This window comes from Episyrphus balteatus, chromosome 1 (genome assembly GCF_945859705.1).
Source record: "Episyrphus balteatus chromosome 1, idEpiBalt1.1, whole genome shotgun sequence".
In the NCBI taxonomy this organism is placed as follows: Eukaryota; Metazoa; Arthropoda; class Insecta; order Diptera; family Syrphidae; genus Episyrphus; species Episyrphus balteatus.
In genome coordinates this window covers 23,955,888-23,978,744 of record NC_079134.1, presented here as the reverse complement: position 1 = coordinate 23,978,744, position 22,857 = coordinate 23,955,888, and the positions used below count along the sequence as shown (strand labels likewise).

The 22,857-nt window shown below is 30.5% G+C and overlaps 1 protein-coding gene across 1 annotated transcript; it reads left to right on the top strand.

The window, feature by feature from the left end:
• The first annotated feature begins 1,916 nt into the window (after window positions 1-1,916).
• On the top strand, window positions 1,917-22,268 carry LOC129907566 (uncharacterized). Its single transcript, XM_055983845.1, has 3 exons — window positions 1,917-1,977; window positions 21,814-21,990; window positions 22,066-22,268. The coding sequence occupies exons 1-3, from the start codon at window positions 1,917-1,919 to the stop codon at window positions 22,266-22,268; spliced, it is 441 nt and encodes a 146-aa protein (XP_055839820.1).
• The last annotated feature ends 589 nt before the right edge of the window (window positions 22,269-22,857 follow it).

Below are 22,857 nucleotides of genomic sequence, written 5' to 3'. Positions count from 1 at the left end.
ATCTGTCTGTTGTTTCCTGATCACCGATCGTTCAAGATTTTGTTTTGTTTTTGTTTATAAAGAAAGTCAAGAGAACCATTAAAATTTTTGTTTGCATTTTCAACTTTTTGCTGGCTGGATGCTCTTGAAAATGAAAAAAAAAAAAAAAAGACTCTCAAGCCCTGAAAGTCTGAAAGGTGTTAGGTAAGGCTGAATTTTCTTTTACGATGTGGATTTTCATGTAGTTTTTTTTTTTATTGGGTAATAAATTGAAAAATTTTCATATAAATCCTCTGTGGTTTTTTTTTTTAATTAAGTGTGTATTTTTTACCCCCAAGGTGGGTACTAATGAACTTGTTGAAAGTTTCTTAATATAAATTATATTTATCGATGTATTTTTTTACACTTATCTAAACACTTTCATTGCATGGTAGCCACAAATTTTTTATATAAACGTCCTTGGGGGTGTAATATCGATATAAATTGTTGCTTATGTGAGGTGTGTTTTAATGGAATTTTAATGTATTTTATATACACCTTAATGCATGGTATATTTCTATTTACGTCAATAACAAAAAAATTCAGTAAGAAAACCATAATTTCTTTTTTTTTTCTTACTTTAAACCTTGAATTTTTAAATAGTTGATTATAATTTCAAATAAAGGATATATTATCAAATCCTTGAATTACCCTTATTCGATTTTTTTTTCCTCCCCTGCAATTTTGTTTTCTTCTTATTTTTTTTTTTGTATTTTTAAAAGTAAAACCTTATTGCATAGAGAGAAGAAAAGTATGATGCAATCTATTCAATTCAATTTAACGAAGTGAGTGTAAGTAATTTTATTGGACAATTAGGGTAATTGGACTAACTACTAGAGGCATTGTTAAATTTTTAATTATTTATATAAAGTATAAAGAACGTATTTTGTTTGATATGATTTTTGTGTGCATAAACTGATTTATTTAATTAATTATAATGGTAACAAGATTTAATAAAGTTCATCATAAGTCAATGAAATGTTATATTTGGCTCGTTTAGGAAGAGTTTGCTTATCTATATGTCTTCGTTAGAAGTGTCTCAAAATTTCTGTTTTAAAGTAGTATTTCTTTGCTGCATATTTTTAATGTGACAAGTCAAGAGAGAATGATATGACTGTGATACCCATGTTGGGAAAAAATCTTATCATAGTCCTTGAAATACAAATTTTAACTCTCGATTTGGGATATAAACACAGTAATTATTTTGAATTATTTAAAAAAGCAAAGAACAATCAATAGATATTATTAAAAATACAAAATGTATCAATTTTGTAAGTTAAAATTTAATCGGTCACTGGGGCGTATGTGGAATATTTTTTTAAAGATCTTTTTTTCGGTTTTTAGAAAAAAAAAAAACAAATGTTATCCATGGGGGTAAGCCTTGTCGTGGCGGATGGGCTTACGGTGACTACTACTATGAAGCTAAGAGCTATGCGATCGCGAAACTTGTTTTCGCAGAAGGGCCTCCCATGGTCGACAGGTCGAAGCGGAGTAGGCTGTTACTACTAATTACCCCCCCAACGAAGGAGTGTTCCCACCAAGGCACTCCCAACAATTGACGGTAGCGGAAGAATTCATTTACAGAATCAACGGTAGCGTCACCAGTTCCAGTTAGGCCGAACTACTTGGTGAACCCCTTATATGAGCTACTCCGACATATTCAGAGCACAGGTCTATAAGGAGCAAATCACATCTAGGCAAAATAACATCAAGGTGAGCCTAGCGACACACACCAACATCTAAGAGCTTTCCATTAAGCGTGCATGCAATTCCTTGGGTTAGGCGACTGGAGATCACCGGCGTAGTAAAAGACGATCACATTACAAAAACAGGAGCATGCCAGTGTCGACAATTTGCGAAAAACGTTTCGCGAAATTTTCCGAAAAATTTCGAGCATTATGGAAGTACTTGCTAACACGAACAGCACTACCCCGCCAGGCAGTACCGCTGCTACACACGGTACTGATCCTGGACCGATTAGAAATAATCGGGTCAGAGCTATACGGATTCCGGGGGCTAGCAAAGTAATGCACGAGGTTAGAAGAAAATTGAGATTCGCGAGTTGGAACGTGGGTAGTATGAACGGCCGAAGCTGTGAATTAGAAGAGATGATGAAGAGGAGGCGAGTGGACATCTTGTGCGTCCAAGAAACCAAGTGGCGAAACACTGGAAACAGAGCCCGTTTCTTAGACGTCAAGACAAAACAATACAAGATGTTCTACTACGGAACAGAGCAAGGTAGAAACGGAATCGGTGTCATCCTTGCGGAAAAGCTTCTTGGAAGCGTTTTGGCCATTTCGAAGTCCAGTGACCGATTGATGTCTCTTAAACTGGTGATGGAAGGAAAGGTGTGGAATATAGTCAGTGCATATGCTCCCCAAATTGGATGTGAGCAGGTGGAAAAAGATGCATTCTGGCTAGACTTCCACAACCTCATTAAAGACATCCCAAAGGAAGAGCTTTTGTTTGTGGGTGGAGATTTAAATGGACATGTAGGGAACGGCAACGAAGACTATGAGGACTGCCATGGTGGCCTTGGATTCGGAGCTAGAAACCCTCCTGGCGAAGAAATTCTAAGCATGTGCAGGTCACATGGTCTTATAGTGTTGAATACCATGTTCATTAAACAAAGCCGACACCTTATCACTTATAGCAGCGGTGGAAATGAAACACAGATCGACTACCATCTGGTATCTAGTTTCATGAAGCCGCTAGTGAAAGACTGCAAAGTGATATTAGGAGAAGCGATCGCCCAGCAACACCGTCTCCTACTGACAGAATTTTTTATGGAGACGAAGGCGGCAAACAAACAAAGAGAGGCTACCGGAGGTATCAAGTGGTACAACCTGGAGAAGGAAAAAGGCGATGCATTCATCTCTGTTATGAGAAATTATCTGTGCGAGACCACCAGCAGATTACAAAACGAAGAGTGCAGAGTACAAAATATGTGGGACTCTCTGCAAAGAACTTGCTTGGTGAAGGCGAGGTCACTGCTAGGAACATCTAAAGGAAACTACCAAAGGGAAAAAGAAACATGGTGGTGGAGCGATGAAGTCAAAGCAGTGATATCAAGGAAAAAGACCGCTTTCCAAGCTTGGTCCAAATGCCCCTCTCATAATAGAGATGAAAAAGCACGACTCGAAGTGGACTACAAGCGCTACAAGAAGGAAGCAAAGAAGAAATGCGCCCAGCATAAGGCAGAGAGTACGGAAAGCATGTATCGCGAGCTTGGGGAAATATCTGATCCAGCTGCTGATGCAAACCAGGCTCTCCAGGAACTGCGACATGCCAAGATGAACAAGGGTGCAGCTATCTTCAAAATTGCCGCTCAAAGGAGAAGGAATGCTCAGGAAATACGTTCACCAAAGTTCATTAACGATGCTCAAGGCCTACTACTTGTGAATGACGACAAAATTCTCCACAGGTGGCGACAGTATTGTGACGAACTCCTAAATGAGCAATTTCCCAGGATTTACTTTCCAGCAGCCGAACCTAATTTAGAAGAAGTACCCGACCTTACAGTCGAAGAAGTTAGCGTGGCGGTGAAAAACTCCAAGAAAGGAAAGGCGATTGGTCCAGACGAAATACCCTCTGAGTTCTGGAAGAAGATGGGAGACATTGGGTGTAAATGGCTCACGATTCTCATCTCCAAACTCATTAGCGGTGACCAAATGCCAAATCAGTGGAGAGAAAGTTTCCTTCTCCCAATCTACAAAGGAAAGGGGGACACACGAAACTGTGATAACTACCGATCGATTAAGCTGATGTCACACACCATGAAGATCGTTGAGCGGATTTTGGACGGCCGACTACGAAAAATAATACGGCTGTCTGATGACCAGTGCGGGTTTGTCTCGGGTAAATCAACCACAGATGCCATACAGAGTTTAAGAATCCGAATGGAAAAACACCGTGATTCCTCGAAGGATTTGCATATTGTGCTGGTTGATTTCGAAAAGGCATTCGATAGACAACCACGAGATCTGATATGGGTGTCCCTGAGACAGCGAGGGGTTCCGGAAATCTACGTGCGGATGATCAAGGACATGTACGAGGAAGTAAAAACGAAGGTAAAATGCCCCGCAGGAGTCACCGAAGAGTTCCCAATTAAAGTCGGTGTGCACCAGGGAAGCGTCCTGAGTCCTTTGCTCTTTATTACCGTCCTTGACGTTCTGCTTGAAGAAAAAGTGACGGATCCGAAAGTGAGTCAGTTATTCTTTGCTGATGATGGCGCCATCATAAGTGAAGATCCAACATCCCTGCAACGAGCACTTGATGTATGGGTGGATGTTCTGGAGGGAAGTGGGTACCGGATAAGCGCGAAAAAGACAGAATATCTCTGCTGTCCATTTTCTGACCCAGACGGCCCTATTCCGGACATTTACCTGAATGGCACAATACTTCCCAAGTGCGAAAAGTTCAAATACCTTGGATCTATGATCAACAACCAAGCTTCTTGTGATGACGACATCAACCACCGAATAAGTGTAGGGTGGATGAAGTGGCGCGAAAACTCTGCCATCTTCTGTGACCGAAAAATGCCCCCTAAACTAAAAGGAAAGCTCTATACTGCAGTTGTTCGCCCAGCACTTACATACGGTTCACAATGTTGGACAATGTACAAAACGTATGAGAGTAAACTGACAGCAGCAGAGATGAAGATGCTTCGTATGACAGCAGGAGTAACAAAGCTTGATCGAATAAGAAGCAAGAAAATCCGAGGAAGTCTTCACGTCAAAAATACCGTCTTGGATAAAATACAGCATGACCGTTTAAGCTGGTACTGTCATGTACAAAGAAGAAACCCTGAGAACCCAGTTCAAAAGGCGATCGCATACGACGTTCCAACGCAATCGCGAAGAAGAGGCAGGCCTAAGAACTCATGGAGAAGACAAATGCAACGACAACTGCATTCAGTTGGCCTTAGACATGGAACAATTCAAAATCGAGAAGCCTGCCGACGTTTCCTGAGGTCAACCCGGCGAACCCCACATGCGGAGCCGTAGTGTGAAGCAGTAGAGTGGGAGAGTTGTGACCCCATCCGAGATCATGACTATCGTCGATAATGGAGAAGAAGAAGATTTGAATATTGTAGGTGTTGCCGTTGTGTTCAAATATTTTTTTCTGTGTTTGAAGTCAATTAATAAGAAAATTGCATTTATCGCTTGAACTATGGAAGATTGTACCTCACTCCCATATATTTTTTTTCCTTGAATTTCCTAGACAATCTTTTGGCATCAATTAATTTATGAAATTTAAGAAAAATTTTTGAAAAAAATTTGTTTTTGTTCACAAAAATCTTCAATTAAATTTAAAAAATCAAAACGGCAACACCGGCAATTTTTAATCTATAGACTTTAAAGTATTTTTAATTACCGACGTTTGAAAAAAAAGATCATCAAAATCTAAGCTGTTCGGCCGGGTTCCCTAATATTGCCAATCGTTATAGCCGTTTTTTTAAAAAGTAATTTTTTATTAATTTTTTGGAAAAAAAGTTGTAAGATAAAATTTGTATGCCATTTTGTAGAAATCACTTATCAACATCTAAAAACAAAATTTCAAAAAAAATTCAATATCCCGTTTTCGAAAATTTGATTTTTCAAAAAAAAATTTTCAAATTTTTTTTTTTAATCCAAAAAAATTTTTTTTTTTGGCTTATACTAAAATTATAGTAATGCTTCTTTACAAAAAGTTTCGTTGAAATCAAATAAGCGCTTTCGGAGATAATCGGATTTGAAAAAACGGTTCTATGGCAGGTTGGTTAATAATGATTTTCAAAAAAAATTTTTTATTAAAATATAGACCTTGTCTTTAAACTTCCATTTGAATTTTTTCAACAAAATCGTTGGAGCCGTTTTTGAGCAATTTCAATTTTACTAAAATCGGTATATGACAAGTACCGTTATTTTTGGTCCAAAAAAATTAATTCCAAAAATCCCTCTGTAGAGTCGCCAAATAATGCTACATACCAAATTTGACATCAATCGGTCCATCCGTTTAGGCTGAAGCTCCTTATACAGACAGACAGACGGACTTCCGGGACCCACTTTTTTGGCATTATCTACCATCGTAATGTCATGGAAAAATGCTATCTCAACTTTTTTTTCTGTACGAATGCATAACTTGATATATTATGTATGTAGTACCTATATCGCAAGTAAAAATTGAGGTTTTAATCAAAACCAACATTACGATGATGGAGAATTCCAAAAAAGTGGGTCTCGCAATTTCGTCAGTGCGTCTGTGCGTCCATCTGTACACATTTCCACAGCCTAAACGGGTAGACGGATTTTCTTCAAATTTGGTACAGATGATTTTTATGGAATTCTGAAAGTTGGTTTTTTTGTTTTTTTTTTTATATCTCGCTTAGAAAGTGTACCCCCCATACAAATTTTTCAATTCAAACCAAATAACACTAACACGAACGGCTCTAACGATTTTAATTAAACTTTGCAAACGTAATATTCAAAGCAATTGCAATAAAACTGCATTTTTAATTTTTTCAAAAAAAGTCAAATAAAAAAATATTTTTTTATTTAACAAAATTTTGCCCTAAATGTCGGCTCTTCCCAAACATCAACAAAATTTCTTTAAATTTATATAGAGGCAGCTCTTAAAACCTACAAGTAGACTAACATAAAAGTGTTTTAAACTGCAAAAGCAAGTACGTGCGACCCCTGTCGTGTATTTTATTTTTTTTTTTTCATTTTGTTGATCTTTAGTTTTTTTTCTTTATTAATATTAAAGTTTTATTACAATTTTTCACTTAAAACTGTTACGCCGCTTACTAAAAATCTGGGACATCAGGAACCGGTTTTATTATATTTTCTAAAAAAAAATTGTAAGAGCAATTAAAAATGCATAATGTTCCACTGTTTAAATATTTTTTTTGTAAACCGTTATTAATGGTTGCCATAGAACCGTCTTATCGGTCGATTTCAATAAAACATTTTTGTACAAGAACTTTTAAAATTGAGAAAAATAATCGATTTTTTTTTATTCAAGACAAAAATTTAATTTATTCCTTGAAAATTAATATTTTTAAAATGGACCTTTTTAAAGGCATACACAATTTTAAATTATAAAAATTATAAAAAGTTACAAATACTTAATTAGTTAAAATTAAATTCCTACAAGTAGTATCTACACTACATTTTTCTTAATCAAATTTGCTTTTATGTTTCTAATAAATTTACAAAAATGTCAAATTTCTTCCTACAACTTATATAGTACAATTACAAAATGAAAATGCGTCAACTTATGATGGGACTATAAAACTGTTAAACAAGTCAATTTGTTGCAAGTTCACATGATTTCTTGGTCACACAACAACAGGTCACTCCTTTTATGTAATATTCTTAAGTGAACTATAAAACACTATGAATTTCTAATTTTCTGTCATGACTGTAACACATTTAACCTTGCTCAAACTCAATCTTGTTGTGGCTGCATTAAACATATTTTATATTAAACCTTCAAGTTGAAGATATTTAAATATTAAAGAATATTTTTTTTTTTTGTATTTCTTTCAAAAAAACGCATATCGTGTTTTTGTATCATATATGGAAAATATAAGTGTAACGATATGAAAGTTTTTCAAGGATGAATATATGCAAATAGGAAAAGTAGTCTAAGTATATTTTCCCTTAGAATAATCACATTAATTTTTTGAAACACGCATTCTATACGAAAGCACGTGTACACTTTAAAATAATTTTTAAGGACAGCTCAGAGGATATGGTAAGGCGATTCCAATTATGGGTAGTACCTATTCAAGGGTTAAGGAAGATTGCTAGCTGTTCAAAAATGCATGACTTTGATTCATCATTTTTATTATCCTTTTAGCAAAAATAACGCTAGCATTTGTATAAGTTTATAAATAAATTGAAGAATTACGTAATGTGCACACTTCTGCACTTTTAAATTTAGATTTCTTGACCCATTAAACCACAACGGTAGGTATTATCAATCAAAGCATATTTTTTGGTATTCCACACTGACCAACCCGGAAGTTAGTGAAATAGTATGCGAAAAAAAAACCAAGAATGGAAATTCATTAATGAGATTGAAGCTCCCAAGAAAAGTGAAAAAAAAAGGAAGTTCTTTTTGAATATCTTGACCTGCAGGTATTTTTGATATAGCGAAGTCCTGCTTTGTTATTTTAATTAAATTGTAACCTTGAAAGACTAACACGCAACGATATATGTCAAAAAATAGGTTGAGTTCTTTGAAAATCTAGGCCACGATATAATATTTTGACACAAGAAATTTGAATTTACACAGAAGTTAGCTGTTTTTTGAAGGTCACAAAACACTATTTACTAGACTATAAAAAAAAAGTTCTTTCAACTCGAACAGACGAAGATACAACATAAATTGCAAGCAAGGTTAAGTTTAAGTGTTTCAAAACATGACATAATATTACTTTACTAGCTATTGTTCGTTTATATTAAAAAAAGGAGTGACTTGCTGTTTAAGCAACAAGGTCTGAAGTTTCATGTGAACTTGCAACAAATTGGAATTATTTTTTAACAGTTTTATGGTAACAATCATAATTTCTCGTCTAAAACAATGGAAAAAGAAATAAATTCGTTTAATTTTGCATGTAATACTAGAAGGGACACGCAATTGTCTTAAAAAATGTATACAAATATAGCTACGAGTAAGTAAGTAACTTTGAAGGACCGAAATTCACATGTACGTGCTCGAAAAAAAAGTGCGATTTTTAAGATTTTTTTTTTTTACTTGCGATATAGGTACTAGCTATACAGTGGCGAGCAAAAAAATAGCAGCGATTTGAAAAATATTTTAAATAAAGCATTAAACATTAAAAGAGCTTTGATTTTTGAAATTTTTTTAAGTAAAACTCCTTAAGTTTCATTAAAATTTAAATTTTAGGAAAAATGGAATTTAATTTATTTCTATTAAGCTAAGAAATAATCCAAAAACAAAATAAGCCTCAAATTCAAACGAGCAAAATAATAGCAGTGATTTTCTTTTTCTATTAAATTTAAATAAAACAAGGGCGAAAAAAGTTCAATTAAACGGTATTTTATTAGAGAAAATGTAGTATTCGCTCCCATGACCGTCATTTTTAACTACCGCTTAGCAACGACCTTCCATGAAGTCGTAAAGTCCATGAGATCTTTGAGGTGCTATAGATCACCAAACCTGCTCAACAACGGTTCATAGCTCCCGTTATTTTAAGTTTTGGCTTAAGACACATCTCCTTTTATATCCCCCCAAAGTTTCTAGAAGGGATTGAGGTCTGAAAGACTGAGCAGGTTACTTAATGACCTCAATCTTAGTATCTTGAAACCATTGCCTGGCTGCTCTGCTAGTGTTTTTTGGGTTATTATCCTGTTGGAAGACCCATTTAAGCTTCATTTGGTGTCGGGAGCGAATACTACCTTTTAGTAATTTCTTCTTCCTACAATACTACCTTTTCTCTAATAAAATACCGTTTAGTTGAACTTTTTTCGCTCTTGTTTTATTTAAATTTAATAGAAAAAGAAAATCACTGCTATTATTTTGCTCGCTTAAATTTGAGGCTTATTTTGTTTTTGGATTATTTATTAGCTTAATAGAAATAAATTAAATTCCATTTTTACTAAAATTTAAGTTTTCATGAAACTTAAGGAGTTTTACCTAAAAAAATTTCCAAAATCAAAGCTCTTTTAATGTTTAATGCTTTATTTCAAATATTTTTCAAATCGCTGCTATTTTTTTGCTCGCAGCTGTATATCAAGTTATGAATTTGTACAAAAAAAAAAAATGAGATAACATTTTTCCATGACATCACTATAGTAGAGAATGCCAAAAAAGTGGGTCCCGGAAGTCCGTCTGTCTGTCTGTCTGTATAAGGAGCTACAACCTAAACGGATGGACCGATTGACTTCAAACTTGGTATGTAGCATTTTCTGGAGACTCTTCAGAGGGGTTTTTGGAATTAATTTTTTTGGACCAAAAATAACGGTAGGTACTTGTCATACCTATACCGATTTTAGTAAAATTGAAATATCTCGAAAACGACTCCAACGATTTTGTTTAAAAAATTCAAATGTTAGTTTTAAAACAAGGTCTATCTTTGAATGAAATTTTTTTTTGAAAATCATTATTAACGGTACCTGCCATGGAACCGTTTTTTTCAAATCAGATTATCTCCGAAACTGCTTATTCGATTTCAACGAAACTTTTTGTGAAGAAGCATTTATACAATTTTAATATTAGCTAAAAATAAAATTTAAAAAAAAAATAATTTTTGGATTTAAAAAAAAATTTTGAAAATTTTTTTTTGAAAAATTAAATTTTCAAAAACGTGACATTGAATTTTTTTTTGAAGTTTCGTTTTTAGATGTTGATTAGTAATTTCTACAAAATAGCATACCAATTTTATTTTAAAACTTTTCTTCCAAAATTATTTATAAAAAATTTGTTTTTTTAAAAACGGCTCTAACGATTTTGAAATTTTTTTTTTCTTTTTTTTTCAATTAAAACTGCATACTTGTTTTGTGGGGCAATTTGATTTCAGATGTTGTTTTATTTTTTTGGAAAAACGAATTTTATTTTATTATTTTTTTTTTTTTATAAACCTACATACGTTTCCCAAAATTGTATACAGGATGTCCCAAAAGTTAACGTCGAAATGAAAACGGTAGATAGGGTAGGTGGTGACAGTTATCAGAAAAATAATAAAAAAAATCGCAGACAGATATTTTGTGAGTTATCGCCATTTGAAAAATAGTCGAAAAATTGGTCACCCTGTGACGGTTTTTCATGTGCCGTGACTACAAATCTTAATTTTTCTTAGTTTTTTCTTTAAAACTGATGCAGCTGAGTTAAAATTTTTGAATGCATTTGGTAGCAGGGTTATTCAAGGTTCCGTAACAAAAGAAAAAAATGAGAAAAATTAAGATTTGTAGTCACGGCACATGAAAAACCGTCACAGGGTGACCATTTTTTCGACTTTTTTTCAAATGCCCATAACTCCCAAAATATATGGCTGCGATTTTTTTTATTATTTTTCTGATAACTGTCACCACCTACCCTATAAAAAGTCTTAAAAATTTAAGCAACTTGAACTCTAAAAGCAAGTTCGTGCGACCCAGTCGTGCAAAAATTTTTTAAGTAAGTTATCAGCCAGTTTTTTTACTGTTACATACAAAAAAATTCTTAAGAATATTCGAATATTTTATTCACAATTCAAAGAAATGTATTTTCACCCTTATAAAGACAATTTTTTGTGACCACTTTTAACTTTGATCCTGTTCGATATTATAGTTGAAATTGCTTATTTCAATTTGTATTGCTATTATTGCTTATTTCAAATTGTAAGAGATTCAACGAATATTAAAAAAAAAAAGTGTTTTGCATTGAATTTTTTTTTTCAATGCAGAAAATTTTTTATTTGCAATACCTATAATTTTTTTAATTTTATTTTCAATGCAAATATTGTTCAGTTGCAATAACATTTTTATTAATGCAAATTTTTTTTATTTGCAACAAATATTTTTTTGTAATTTGTAATTTAAAACAAATGCATTAAAAAAGAATGATTTTTTACAACCCTGATTTCCAGTGAATCCTTGTACGCGCCTTGTAAAATGTATCTCAACTATCACACACCAACTATTTTCAAAACATTTTTTCTAAAAATTCTTTGCTATTCAAGAAGTTAAACGGCATTTTATTTCGTTTGGAGGTCAAAACCATTTTAAAATGTTTTATTATAAAATTTTAAATTATTTTTCAAGTTTTTATTAAAATTCAATTAATTATATTAAAATTATTTTTTATGAGTTTATAAAAAAATTGTTTAGCACATCTATTATATATATTAAAGTTTGGTTTTGTGTACGTTCGCTAACCGGAAACACCGCCACACCGACTGACTTATTTTCTTAATTTTTTTTTTTAAATCAAAGAGGCATAAGAGGAGAAGGCTTAAGGCAAAAAGAATTTAAGATTTTATAGGGTAAATGGGGATAACACGACATTGAAAAAAGAGGCTATTTTCTAAACCGTAAGTCGTAAGGAGTTGACTTTTTTTAAATGATAGACAAATTTATTCAATAGTTAAAAAAGGTATTGAAAAAATTCAACAAAATTTCAAAACCAAGTTGTGAAGGTTTTTTTGCAGTCATAGACCTTCGACAAAAGACTAATTACAAGTACGCAAAATTTTGCACAGAAATTTGAGTTACACCATGAGAAAGATATTAAAAAAAAAATTAAAGGTCTAAAACGGATTTTTTTCATAGGCCCTGTATTTTGAAATAAAAATTTTTGAAAAACAACCTAATTTTTAGGGAGATTTTTAAGTAGTCTTTTATTTTTTTGGAATTTTTAAAAGTCTGCAAAAAATCTCAAACTTATAGGAAATATAGGTTTTAATCATGCGCATGCATGAGTATTTTGCATAGGCCACTTTTGCTAAAAGTTTAAAAGTTAACATTTATAAACTCATTTTATGAACTTTTCAAGTTTTGATCCTTTTTTTACTTTGAAAATTAATAAATTAAAGAGTCGAAAATTAAAAATAAATACAAGAAATGGCGGAACGAAGTCCGCCGGGTCAGCTAGTTTTACCATAAAAGCAAGTACGCTTCCAATACAGTCTTGCATTTATTTATTTTGATATTTGCAATATTTATATGAATACATACTTCATCAGTGCAGATGCCAACAAAAAAGATCTTGAAAAATTAAATCTAAAGTTTTAAGTTGTATTGTGATAAAAATGGGAAAACAAATTTTTTAAAACTAGGTTTATTGCAGGGATCAGAGTTATCATGTGTTTCGAATAAAGTTTTTTTTTTAACATTACAGAGTTATTTGAAGCGTTCAAAAGTCAAGTCTCTACAAGTTGGTTGCTTTACGTGTTTGCATTTTTTTCAAATTTCAAAGCTATTGGTCAGTAAAACATTTTTACTTGCGATATAGGTACTATATATCAAGTTATGCATTCGTACAAAAAAAAAAGTTGAGATAGCACTTTTCCATGACATTACGATGGTAGAGAATGCCAAAAAAGTGGGTCCCGGAAGTCCGTCTGTCTGTCCGTCTGTCAGTCTGTCTGTCTGTCAGTCTGTCTGTCTGTAAACGAAGCTACAGCTTAAACGGATGAACCGATTGATGTCAAACTTGGTATGTAGCATTATTTGGCGCCTCTCCAGAGGGATTTTTGGAATTAATTTTTTTGGACCAAAAATAACGGTACTTGTCATATACCGATTTTAGTAAAATTGAAATTTCTCAAAAACGGCTCCAACGATTTTGTTTAAAAAATTCAAATGTTAGTTTTAAGACAAGGTCTATCTTTCAATAAAAAAATTTTTTTTTGAAAATCATTATTAACGGTACCTGCCATAGAACCGTTTTTTTTTTTTTCAAATCCGATTATCTCTGAAAGAGCTTATACGATTTCAACGAAACTTTTTGTGAAGAAGCATTTATATAATTTAAATATAAACCAAAAACAAAATTTCAAAAAAAATAATTTTTGGATTTTTAAAAAAATGTTGAAAATTTTTTTTCAAAAATCAAATTTTCGAAAACGGGACATTGAATTTTTTTGAAATTTTTTTTTAGATGTTGATTAGTGATTTTTACAAAATGGCATACCAATATTATTTTAAAACTTTTTTTCCAAAAAATTATTTTTAAAAAACGGCTCTAACGATTTTGAAAATTTTTTTTCTAAAAATGCATGTTAATATATCAATCAAAATTTCATACTTGTTTTGGAGGGCAATTTGATTTCAGATTTTATTTTATTTTCTTAAAAAACTAATTTTATTTTTTTTTTTTTTACCTATATAGTAGGTACCTACATTTTCCAAATTTCTATATAAAAAGTCTTAAAAATTTAAGCAACTTTAACTCTAAGAGCAAGTTCGTGCGACCCAGTCGTGCATTTTATTTTTTTTTTTCAAATCTCTTCAAATTTCTCAGACTTCTTCAGAGTTGAATATAGTGTCTCATTTCACTAGCATTGACATAAGGTTGCCTTAATAAACTTTGAAAAACTCTGTTTAATTTTTTATGTTAAACAATTAAACAACCTATATGATGAAAAAAGGCTTCAGCATAACAGGAAGGTTGTGTTTGTGGCCTTGAGGCAGGAAACACATTATACTGAGGGAGGTTTTTACTTTTAATGTTAATGGTGCACTTTTCTTGAGTTGAGAAGCGAGGCAAAGTTTTCTTAGGGCGGGGGCTAATTTGCTTCACCAGAAAACGACGGGCTATATGTGCTGCTTTTGACCCGCTGTTGATTTTTTGTTAAACTTGTTTGATACTGATAGGTATAATGTTAACAATATATCGATGAAACATTTTCATAAATTAAGCGCATACTTTCTTTTTTACCGACTTCCAAAAAGGAGGAGGTATTCAATTCGTCTGTATTTTTTTTTTTTTACCGCATAACTTTGGACAGAGTGAATCAATTTTGATACTTCTTTTTGTATTGGAAAGCTGGTGGCTGCAATGTGGTCCTATTTCAATTTCGTTCAGTTTAAGCCATAGGAACTAGTGATGGGAACTATCGAATAAAAACTATCAAACTATCGATAGTTGTAAAATATTCATTCATTCGATTATTTTAAATCATTTTTTCATTAATTCATTCTTTCATTTAGTTACTATTTTCATTCGAATAGTTTTTTTATTCGATAGTTTTTTCATTCGAATAGTGTTTTTATTTATTTGATAGTTAAATCGATAGTTTTTTATTCGATAGTTGTTTCGATACTTTATTCGATAGTTTTTATTCGATAGTTTTATTCGATAGTTTTTATTCGAATGAATAAATGAATGAATGAACTACTCGATAGTTCAAATCATTCAGTTACTAACTATCGATAGTTCAAATCATTCGATAGTTCCCATCACAAAATAGGAAACTATTAGAAAAACCATAAAACCCCGTTTTGAATAGTGGAAGTCGGTTTTGTTTTTTTGATAAAAATGATTATTATGACTTAAAGAACAAAATTTCTTGCAAATTCAATATTTCCACATTAAAAAAAGCATATTTAAGTTGACACCACTCCCGATATGATATATGAAAAGAATTTTATATCGACGACCTTTCAAAATTTGTTCTGTAATGACGAGTAAATAAAAAAATAAATTAAAAATAATAATTTGTTAAAAAATAAAAGAAAGATAAAAAATATAAAGAATTCTTGGATCTATGCCAGAAAAAGTACCTAACAAAACACACAACAACTAAGATAATTAAACAAAAAAAAAAAAAAACATTAACGTTTGTTAAAAAAAAAAAATATTAATAAACAAATAAAAACACACTAATTTTGATGTACACCAGGTAAATATCTTCACTATTTTCTCTTTATAAAAATTTCATAATTTATTTTTAAAAATATACAAACATTTACAACCCACATGCACCGATTTGCCATCTGGTACCTATACCAAACAAAAACCACAATCATAATCCAAGTGGATTTTGTTTTTGAATGAAAAAAAAAAATCTCGTAAATTATTTTTTTTTGTATTTTTCGATCCATAAATACAATTATTTATTTGGTTATTTTCACACACGAGCGAAATCAAAATTTAATCGATTTATTGTGGCCACTTTAATTGAATAAAACTCGTCTCGGGTATATGAGCGAAATTTTGTTTATTTTCTTGGCTAGACCACTTGTTTTTTCAAATTGTGAATTTTTTGATTATAGATTTGTTCATTTAATGCCAAATATTTTATAGCCTTAGCCATAAACTTAGCAGATTAATGCATCACAGCTGACCTATTATGAACTCATAAACCACATTTTCGATTTCCTTATTTCGGCCTGCGTAACTTTTTACTGTGGTGTCTACCACACAAGAACCTAACACCTACCTTTACATTAGTTTAGTTTGAAATATTTTATTTCATGTTCAAATAATTGACATGTTTCGAAGGATTGAATTACATTCTTTGGAAAAAAGAAGGTCTTCCCTTTTGGGACGCCAAAGTATTGATCCATTAATCCATTAAGGTATCTGGTTTTTGTTAAAAAAAAAAAAAAAAAACATCATTAACTAAAGGTATTCGGGCAGTCATATAGACATTGCGGTCAATAGCCACCTGGGAAGGAATGGAATTAGAATTCATGTCGAATAATGGACAGGAAAATGTGTATTATTTATAGAAATGAAGGCAATTTTTTGATTTGAATTATCGATATTATATTAATGATAATTTCGTTTTTTGTTGTATATACACGGTAATATTAGATAGACTTCATATCCGGTCAGTTTAAAAATGTTTGACATATATATTATTAAGTTTCAGGAGCTTTATATGAAATAACTTTCCCGAATTCGACTCAACCGAAATTAAAAAATTTTTTTAAGTAAAAGTCACCATAATATTATTACATACAGGACAACATTTTTGGATTTGAAAAAGTATTAACATTTAAGCATTCCAATGCGATTGATAGTTCAAGAAAATTCTTGGTTTTGCTGCACAGATTAAAAATGATTGATGTGTCGAGCATTGATTAATTACCTATGAAAATATGACATTTCGATGACATGAAATAATACATGCAAATTAAATTAAAGGAATTTTTTTTTTGCAAATAAAGAAGAATTTTTCTTATAAAAATTGTTTGCAAAAAAAAATGCAGTGCATTTTACTAGTATGGTTGAACAATGGAAAAAACAAAAGCTATAATAAAAAAAAAAACATAGGTATTGTCGTGTTTCTTTATGTAGCTGTTTGTTTGTTTGATTTTTTTTTTTTTTTTTTCTTTCATAAAAAAATGTACAAATCGAAATTTGAGTCACTCATAGGACACGGAATATGACCTAGATTAATAATGGTCGATATCGATATTATAAAAATGATTTTTTTGGGTTGGATTTCAGAAAATTTATTTGAACTGGGTCCAATTATGTTCTAAAACCCAGAGTATATGAGTTTCCATATCTGACAAGTGGCAAATTATTAAATTCATTGGAGTTAGTGTTGAGGCATTTATTGAAAAGGATACCCATAGAATATTAATTGAAAAAATATTGTTCATAGGTACCTTTCTCATTTTGATTCCTTTATTTTTTTTTGTAGGTTTTTTTTTTATTCCTTTTGGTGTAGAAAATATTGAAATTTTTTCCAATTTTTTTTTTTTTTTTGTAAAAAAAAAAAAAATGAAAAAAGTTAGTTTTGGTTTTGTGAAAATATTTTTGGTGAGGAGAAATTGAAATTTTGTTTGGAAAGAAAATTAGCTTTATATATACTTCCCATATGACCGAAATGGTAAAACTTTTTAAATGAATTTTTGGACCGTTATTAACACAGAACCGAACAAATAATTTCAATGAAAATTTTGCACAAAAGTCAAATTATCTAATTCTTATACATATTAAAATTAAGAAAAAATAAAAAAAAAATATTTTTGAATTTTTTTAAAAAAAGTTTAAGATTTTAAAAATGGATAAATCAATTATATTGAAACACAGTACACATAATATTATGTGTACTGTGATATTGAAACTTTGTTTTTTTTTTTTTGATTAAAATTTCTTTTTAATTACATACAAACTTTTTTTTGTTGAAAAAAGTAGATATACATTTTTTATTTTAACGATTTTCAAACAAAATTTTCTAAAAATTCTTTGCCTTACATGAAATTAAAAGGCATAATTTGTTGGGAGTTAAATGCCATTTAAAAGATGTTTTTGTAGCTTTATTATTTTTTAAGATTTTTTTTTTAATCGGTACTTAAAAAAAATTTATGAATTTTTAACTTTTATTCATATTTAAAGCAACTTTTAACATAAGAGTAAGCTCAATATTTTAAAAGTAAAGGCTCAAAAGCAAAAAAATCTAGATTTTTTTTTATAGTGGAGTGTCACGAAAACACGCTTTCAAAGTAGTATATCATCATATTTTCATTTCATTTCACATTGAAAATTTTTTAGGACCAAAATTAACGGTATGCTTGCCAAGCAAAACATCCGTTAAGCCAAACTAAAAAAATCGCTTAGAAGAACAAAAAGGTAGGGCAAATCTCTATTACCCCACCTTTTTGCCTTCCTTTTAGAAAATTTGAAACACCGAAAATAAGAACATGTTGATCTCTAGATTTTGGAGTAAAAAAACAATTTTTTACAATATTAAAAAAAAGTTCTCCTCCTCCAAAATTTTGAAATATTAAAAACTAGAAAAAAAAGTTGGTATAGTTATGTTGTTTAAGGCTCCTCAGAGCCACTTTATCTGAAACTGAGAATAAGTAATTTAGCACTACTAAAATAATAAAAAACATATTTACGATATTTCAAAAAACTGCTTTTGGCAGCCACTTTTTAACTTCCAACAATCCAAAAATTGTTCCAGTTTTTTTATTGCACTTTAAAAATATTATTATTAAGTATGAAAAATTGAAATTAAATACTATCTTTTCCAAGTTTTAATTCATTTTAGTCCAACTCTTCGAGAGATTCATTGTAAAATAATCAAATTTATTGTAGTTTTTCCTACTGTAACCTATTAGTAGCTTCTTACAAAATAGTTCAACTTAAGATTACGATTCGATCCAACTCATAGTTTTAGGAGATAGGAATACCTACATAAAGGATATTTTGCCCCTTAAGGGATGATTTTCTATGTATCAATATTTTCCCATCAAAAGAATGGTCAATACAAAAAAAAAATACCAAACATAAATATTCTTCTCTAAAACATCAATTTTACAATAAATTATTATTTTTGACTCCACAATTTACTAGACATTGGGTCACGACTTTATTTAATGTTATTAGATTTTTTTTTTTCAAAATTCGAAATAGCTATCCTTGAGTTCTTTTACACATTCATAAAATTCTTCAAGTACAAATTATTATAATGTTGTCCCTTTCAGGCTCTTTACTCTCAACACCCGCACAATAACACATAATCGGACCCAATGTCATCAGACTTTGAAAAAATAATAATACACGACATTGTTCGCCATTGTCCTCAATAGATCATTAAAATTGTTGACAATGTGTTTACCAGCCAAAGAGAACAAATAACCAGCTATAACCTTTCCCCTCCCCCGCTTAATAAGTCCTCCAAATACATAAGATGACCTGATTTTCTTAACTTAAGTCATAAAATGTGTATAACTTAACAAATCTAGTACATAGAAATCCACCCCCGAAAGAAAGGGTGGTGTTTTCTGCAGATAGTTATGCCACGAGCAAAATTCTGACATCATCGCCAGCACATTGCAAACTTTTTCTATCACCATGCTTATCCCGATTTATTGTAACTTTATATAAGAATCTCGGTACAGAAATAAAAGAGCAAACAAGCAAAATCATTTCATCGCCCCTCTTCAAGGGGGGTAAATGGCCCAAAATAATAATAATACGCACAAAATTGTTAGCAGTAGATCCAAAATGTGTGTATCCTTCCAGTGAGTCTGGAAAATCTCGCAAAATTGGCGTCAGTTATGTCGTCCTTTGTCTCGACGACGACGACGACGATATCCTAAACCCATTGACCCCCATCCTTTTGGCAGATAGATTGGCGCCAATTTGTCGGGCGTTCTAGTTTTATTTATGCTATTTTTTTTTTTTTTTTGTTCAATTTTATTACATAAATTCATCTGCTCCACACAAATACAACTTCATTGCCTTTTGGCAAACTCCACAGGGATGAAATTTTGTCTAATGGGGTCATTGTAAAACGAAGTAAGAATATTTGAGATTGATTTGGAAGCAGTTTTTTAACTGTGGGTAGGCACTAAATTTTGCTGTTTTGAATACATAATTTTTTACTGAAGAAAGTAATTCACCCTCCAGGACACATACACTTTTCCTATTGAATTTTGTTAATATTGAGCTTAACGATAAATTGGAAGATAATATAGCTATTGTAACAGGATATTTTGTTTTTATCAAGATTTCTTGGAAATTTACAAATATTCCTTTTCACTATAGGGAAGGAAACTTACGTGTTTATTGTGTGTAATATTTGTGACAGTTGATTTATTATATTTTCATTTTGATGAATGTTCAGTGGGTGAGTCAAAACGAATTAGTTTAATATTTTTAAAAATAGTTATATACTCTAATAGGTATGCAGATATTAACTACCCTTGTGGGAATTTCCATTATAGAGGGGGAAATGAAATGTATAGTACATATACATAGAACATAATGTATGTATGATTTTGAAAGGATAAAAATGCAAATAGATTGATTTACTGCTTAATGAAACTTAATAACAATTACAAAACAGATTTTAAGCATTTAATTATTCATTTTGAAATTTCTCACTTTATCTAATTTGCAACCTTTAAGCCGCTTACTTAAACGCAATTCAGTGCCCTTAAAGATTTATAAAGAAAAAGTTAAAAAAGATCACGTGTGCAATTCACACGTGGTAGAAGTGAAACCTTAAAACTAATTTTTCTTGAACAAAAAAAAAAAAATCGAAAAAATCTATCTTTTATTTCTTCCATCACCTTTAAATTGACTTGTAGATCACGTACCGTTATGTGTGATACATCAAATTAAAGGTAATATTATTAGCATGCGTATTAAAGTTAAATCAAATGTTTATGTGCTCTAAATCAAAAGATACAACGTGTTTAGTTGGCGTTATCTCAGGATTTTGAATATGAAATTATTTGAAATTTTTAACAATTATAGTTTATTCTATTAACTTTCTGCAGTATAAATTTCATTTATCTATCTATTAAAACAAAAAAGTTATATTGAATTGATTTTTCCTGTCGCTTTTTCGTTTCATCATGTTTCAAATCACTACGATACTAAAAAAGTTTTCACTCCAAAAATCAGGTCTTTTGAAATAAAAACAATGAATTTCTTGAAGCAACAGAATTGTTTTTTTTTTTGCTTTCTGACTAATCTTGTCTAGTCAATGGCTTGACTAATTCTAAAGGGCACAATATTCTTTTTTATGCGACATTCAACAGCCAGCATGTGTTGAACAAAATGCTTCCAGCGATACATTCACATAAAATTCCCATTTTTTTTTTTTTAATATCATTTTTAAATTTGTTTCAGGTTTTTCTAGATTTGTTCCAGTATATTACAAATTTTTTTTGAAAAATATTCCAAAAACGGGTGTTTTAAGGCCAAAAACCGTTTTTGACCTAAAACCATTTTTCGAAAGATAAATTTTTAAAAGCTGTTCCAGTTTTCAAAATTATTTCTATAACAATGTTCCAAATTTTTGACCTCTAAATTCAATATTTCGAAAGTTAGGATCCGAAATAACATTTTTTTAGGCAAAATTAAAATCATTTTCAAGAAAAGTTTACATGAAAATGTAAAATAAATGACATTTAGTAAAACAAAATGAAGCACAATTATACTTAAATTTTAATTGTTGCTCTCAAATTTGAGAAAATTATATATTCTCTTTCAATTTAAAAAAAAGAATGCATAAAAACTATTCAAAACCTAATATTCAAATTATTTTGAACTTTTTTGTTCAATTTATTTAAAATAATATAAGCATTTAATGTTTCACCACACTTTGTATGTGAGGGTATAACTGCTCCGAAAAATTAAGGTCGTAAAATTTGTATTTTTAAAAATATGGAAACATACAAAAAAAATGAAATCTTTCCATTATTTTATTTTTTCAAAAATGAGTTTTGAATTTGACCATATCCATTTCAATAAACTCTTACACCGCTTTTTTATCTTTGTTTTGATTCAAAGTTCGCTCGTCTTTGAAAATGTTGTTTGTAACATACATACATAACAAAATATAAGTTTTTAAAAAATGTTTTTTTTTTAATATTTTATTTTCAGCCCTTGAATGCTACCATTGCAGTTCGGAAACAATTGGCAGTGAACAATTCTGTGGTCGTACATTCCAAAAGGATAGCATTCCCGAAACACTAGACAAGTACAATTTGAGTGTTGTTCGATCATGTACTTCAACATCTGAACATTTAATACCAACTTGTCGAAAAACTGTAGAAGAGAGTAAAAATATTCCTAACCTTAAATTTTAAAATATAACTTTAATCCAAAAAAAAATGTTTTACCATTTTTTTTTAGAAAACGGAAATACAATAACTAAACGATTTTGCTTCTACACCAATAAATCTGATTCCATATTTTGCAACGAACCTCATGATGGTAGCCGGGTATTCTGTCAGGATTGCTTCACTGACAAATGTAATTCAGCGCCACATTTGTTTGCTCAACAGCTCGGATTCATTTTCATTCCATTACTTGTCGCCAAAGTAACATTAATTTAAGTTGATTTATTTTTGTAAAAAAAAAAAAACTTTTTTCTATTAAAAATTGTGTAGGTTATTGAAAAACAAGCATAAAATGAACCATCCTTAGAGTGCTTTGAACATAGCCAAAGAAAAAAAAAAAACTTCATTTTAAGTCATAAGTTTAGTTTTGTAATATAAGTTTGTATCTATATATATTTTATAACTTTTTTTTATGAAAAAAAAAAAATATACTCTTTTGCTTGACAGAAAAAGACAAAACATAAAATAATAAATTAATTATATTTTTTTTTACAATATTTTTCTTATAAAATAAAATCCTGGGAGAATTGTATTTTATTATTCTAAGATTATTGGAAATTTATTTGAAATACTCTCACTGGATTTCTTAAAATTTCAATAAGTTATTTGTATTTTAAATATTCAGCAAATTGCTTAGTATTATTTTTTTTTTCAAAATTTTCTATTTAAGATTTCTAAACTTAAAAATAATAATTACAAAGTGCTGAGTAAAAACAAGTTGAAAATTGATTAAAAATGTACCTGGATGCATTTGCTATGCTTTAATTTAATGATATGACTATTTTTAAATTTCGATTTTTCTAAA

Bases quoted from the DNA above. Each gene is read 5' to 3' on its own strand.
- LOC129907566 (XM_055983845.1), top strand. From the start codon at position 1,917: ATGGAAGTACTTGCTAACACGAACAGCACTACCCCGCCAGGCAGTACC. The intron at 1,978-21,813 runs GTACTGATCCTG...TTTTATTTTCAG, and splicing joins CAGTACCGCTGCTACACACG to CCCTTGAATGCTACCATTGC. The intron at 21,991-22,065 runs GTAAAAATATTC...ATTTTTTTTTAG, and splicing joins TCGAAAAACTGTAGAAGAGA to AAAACGGAAATACAATAACT.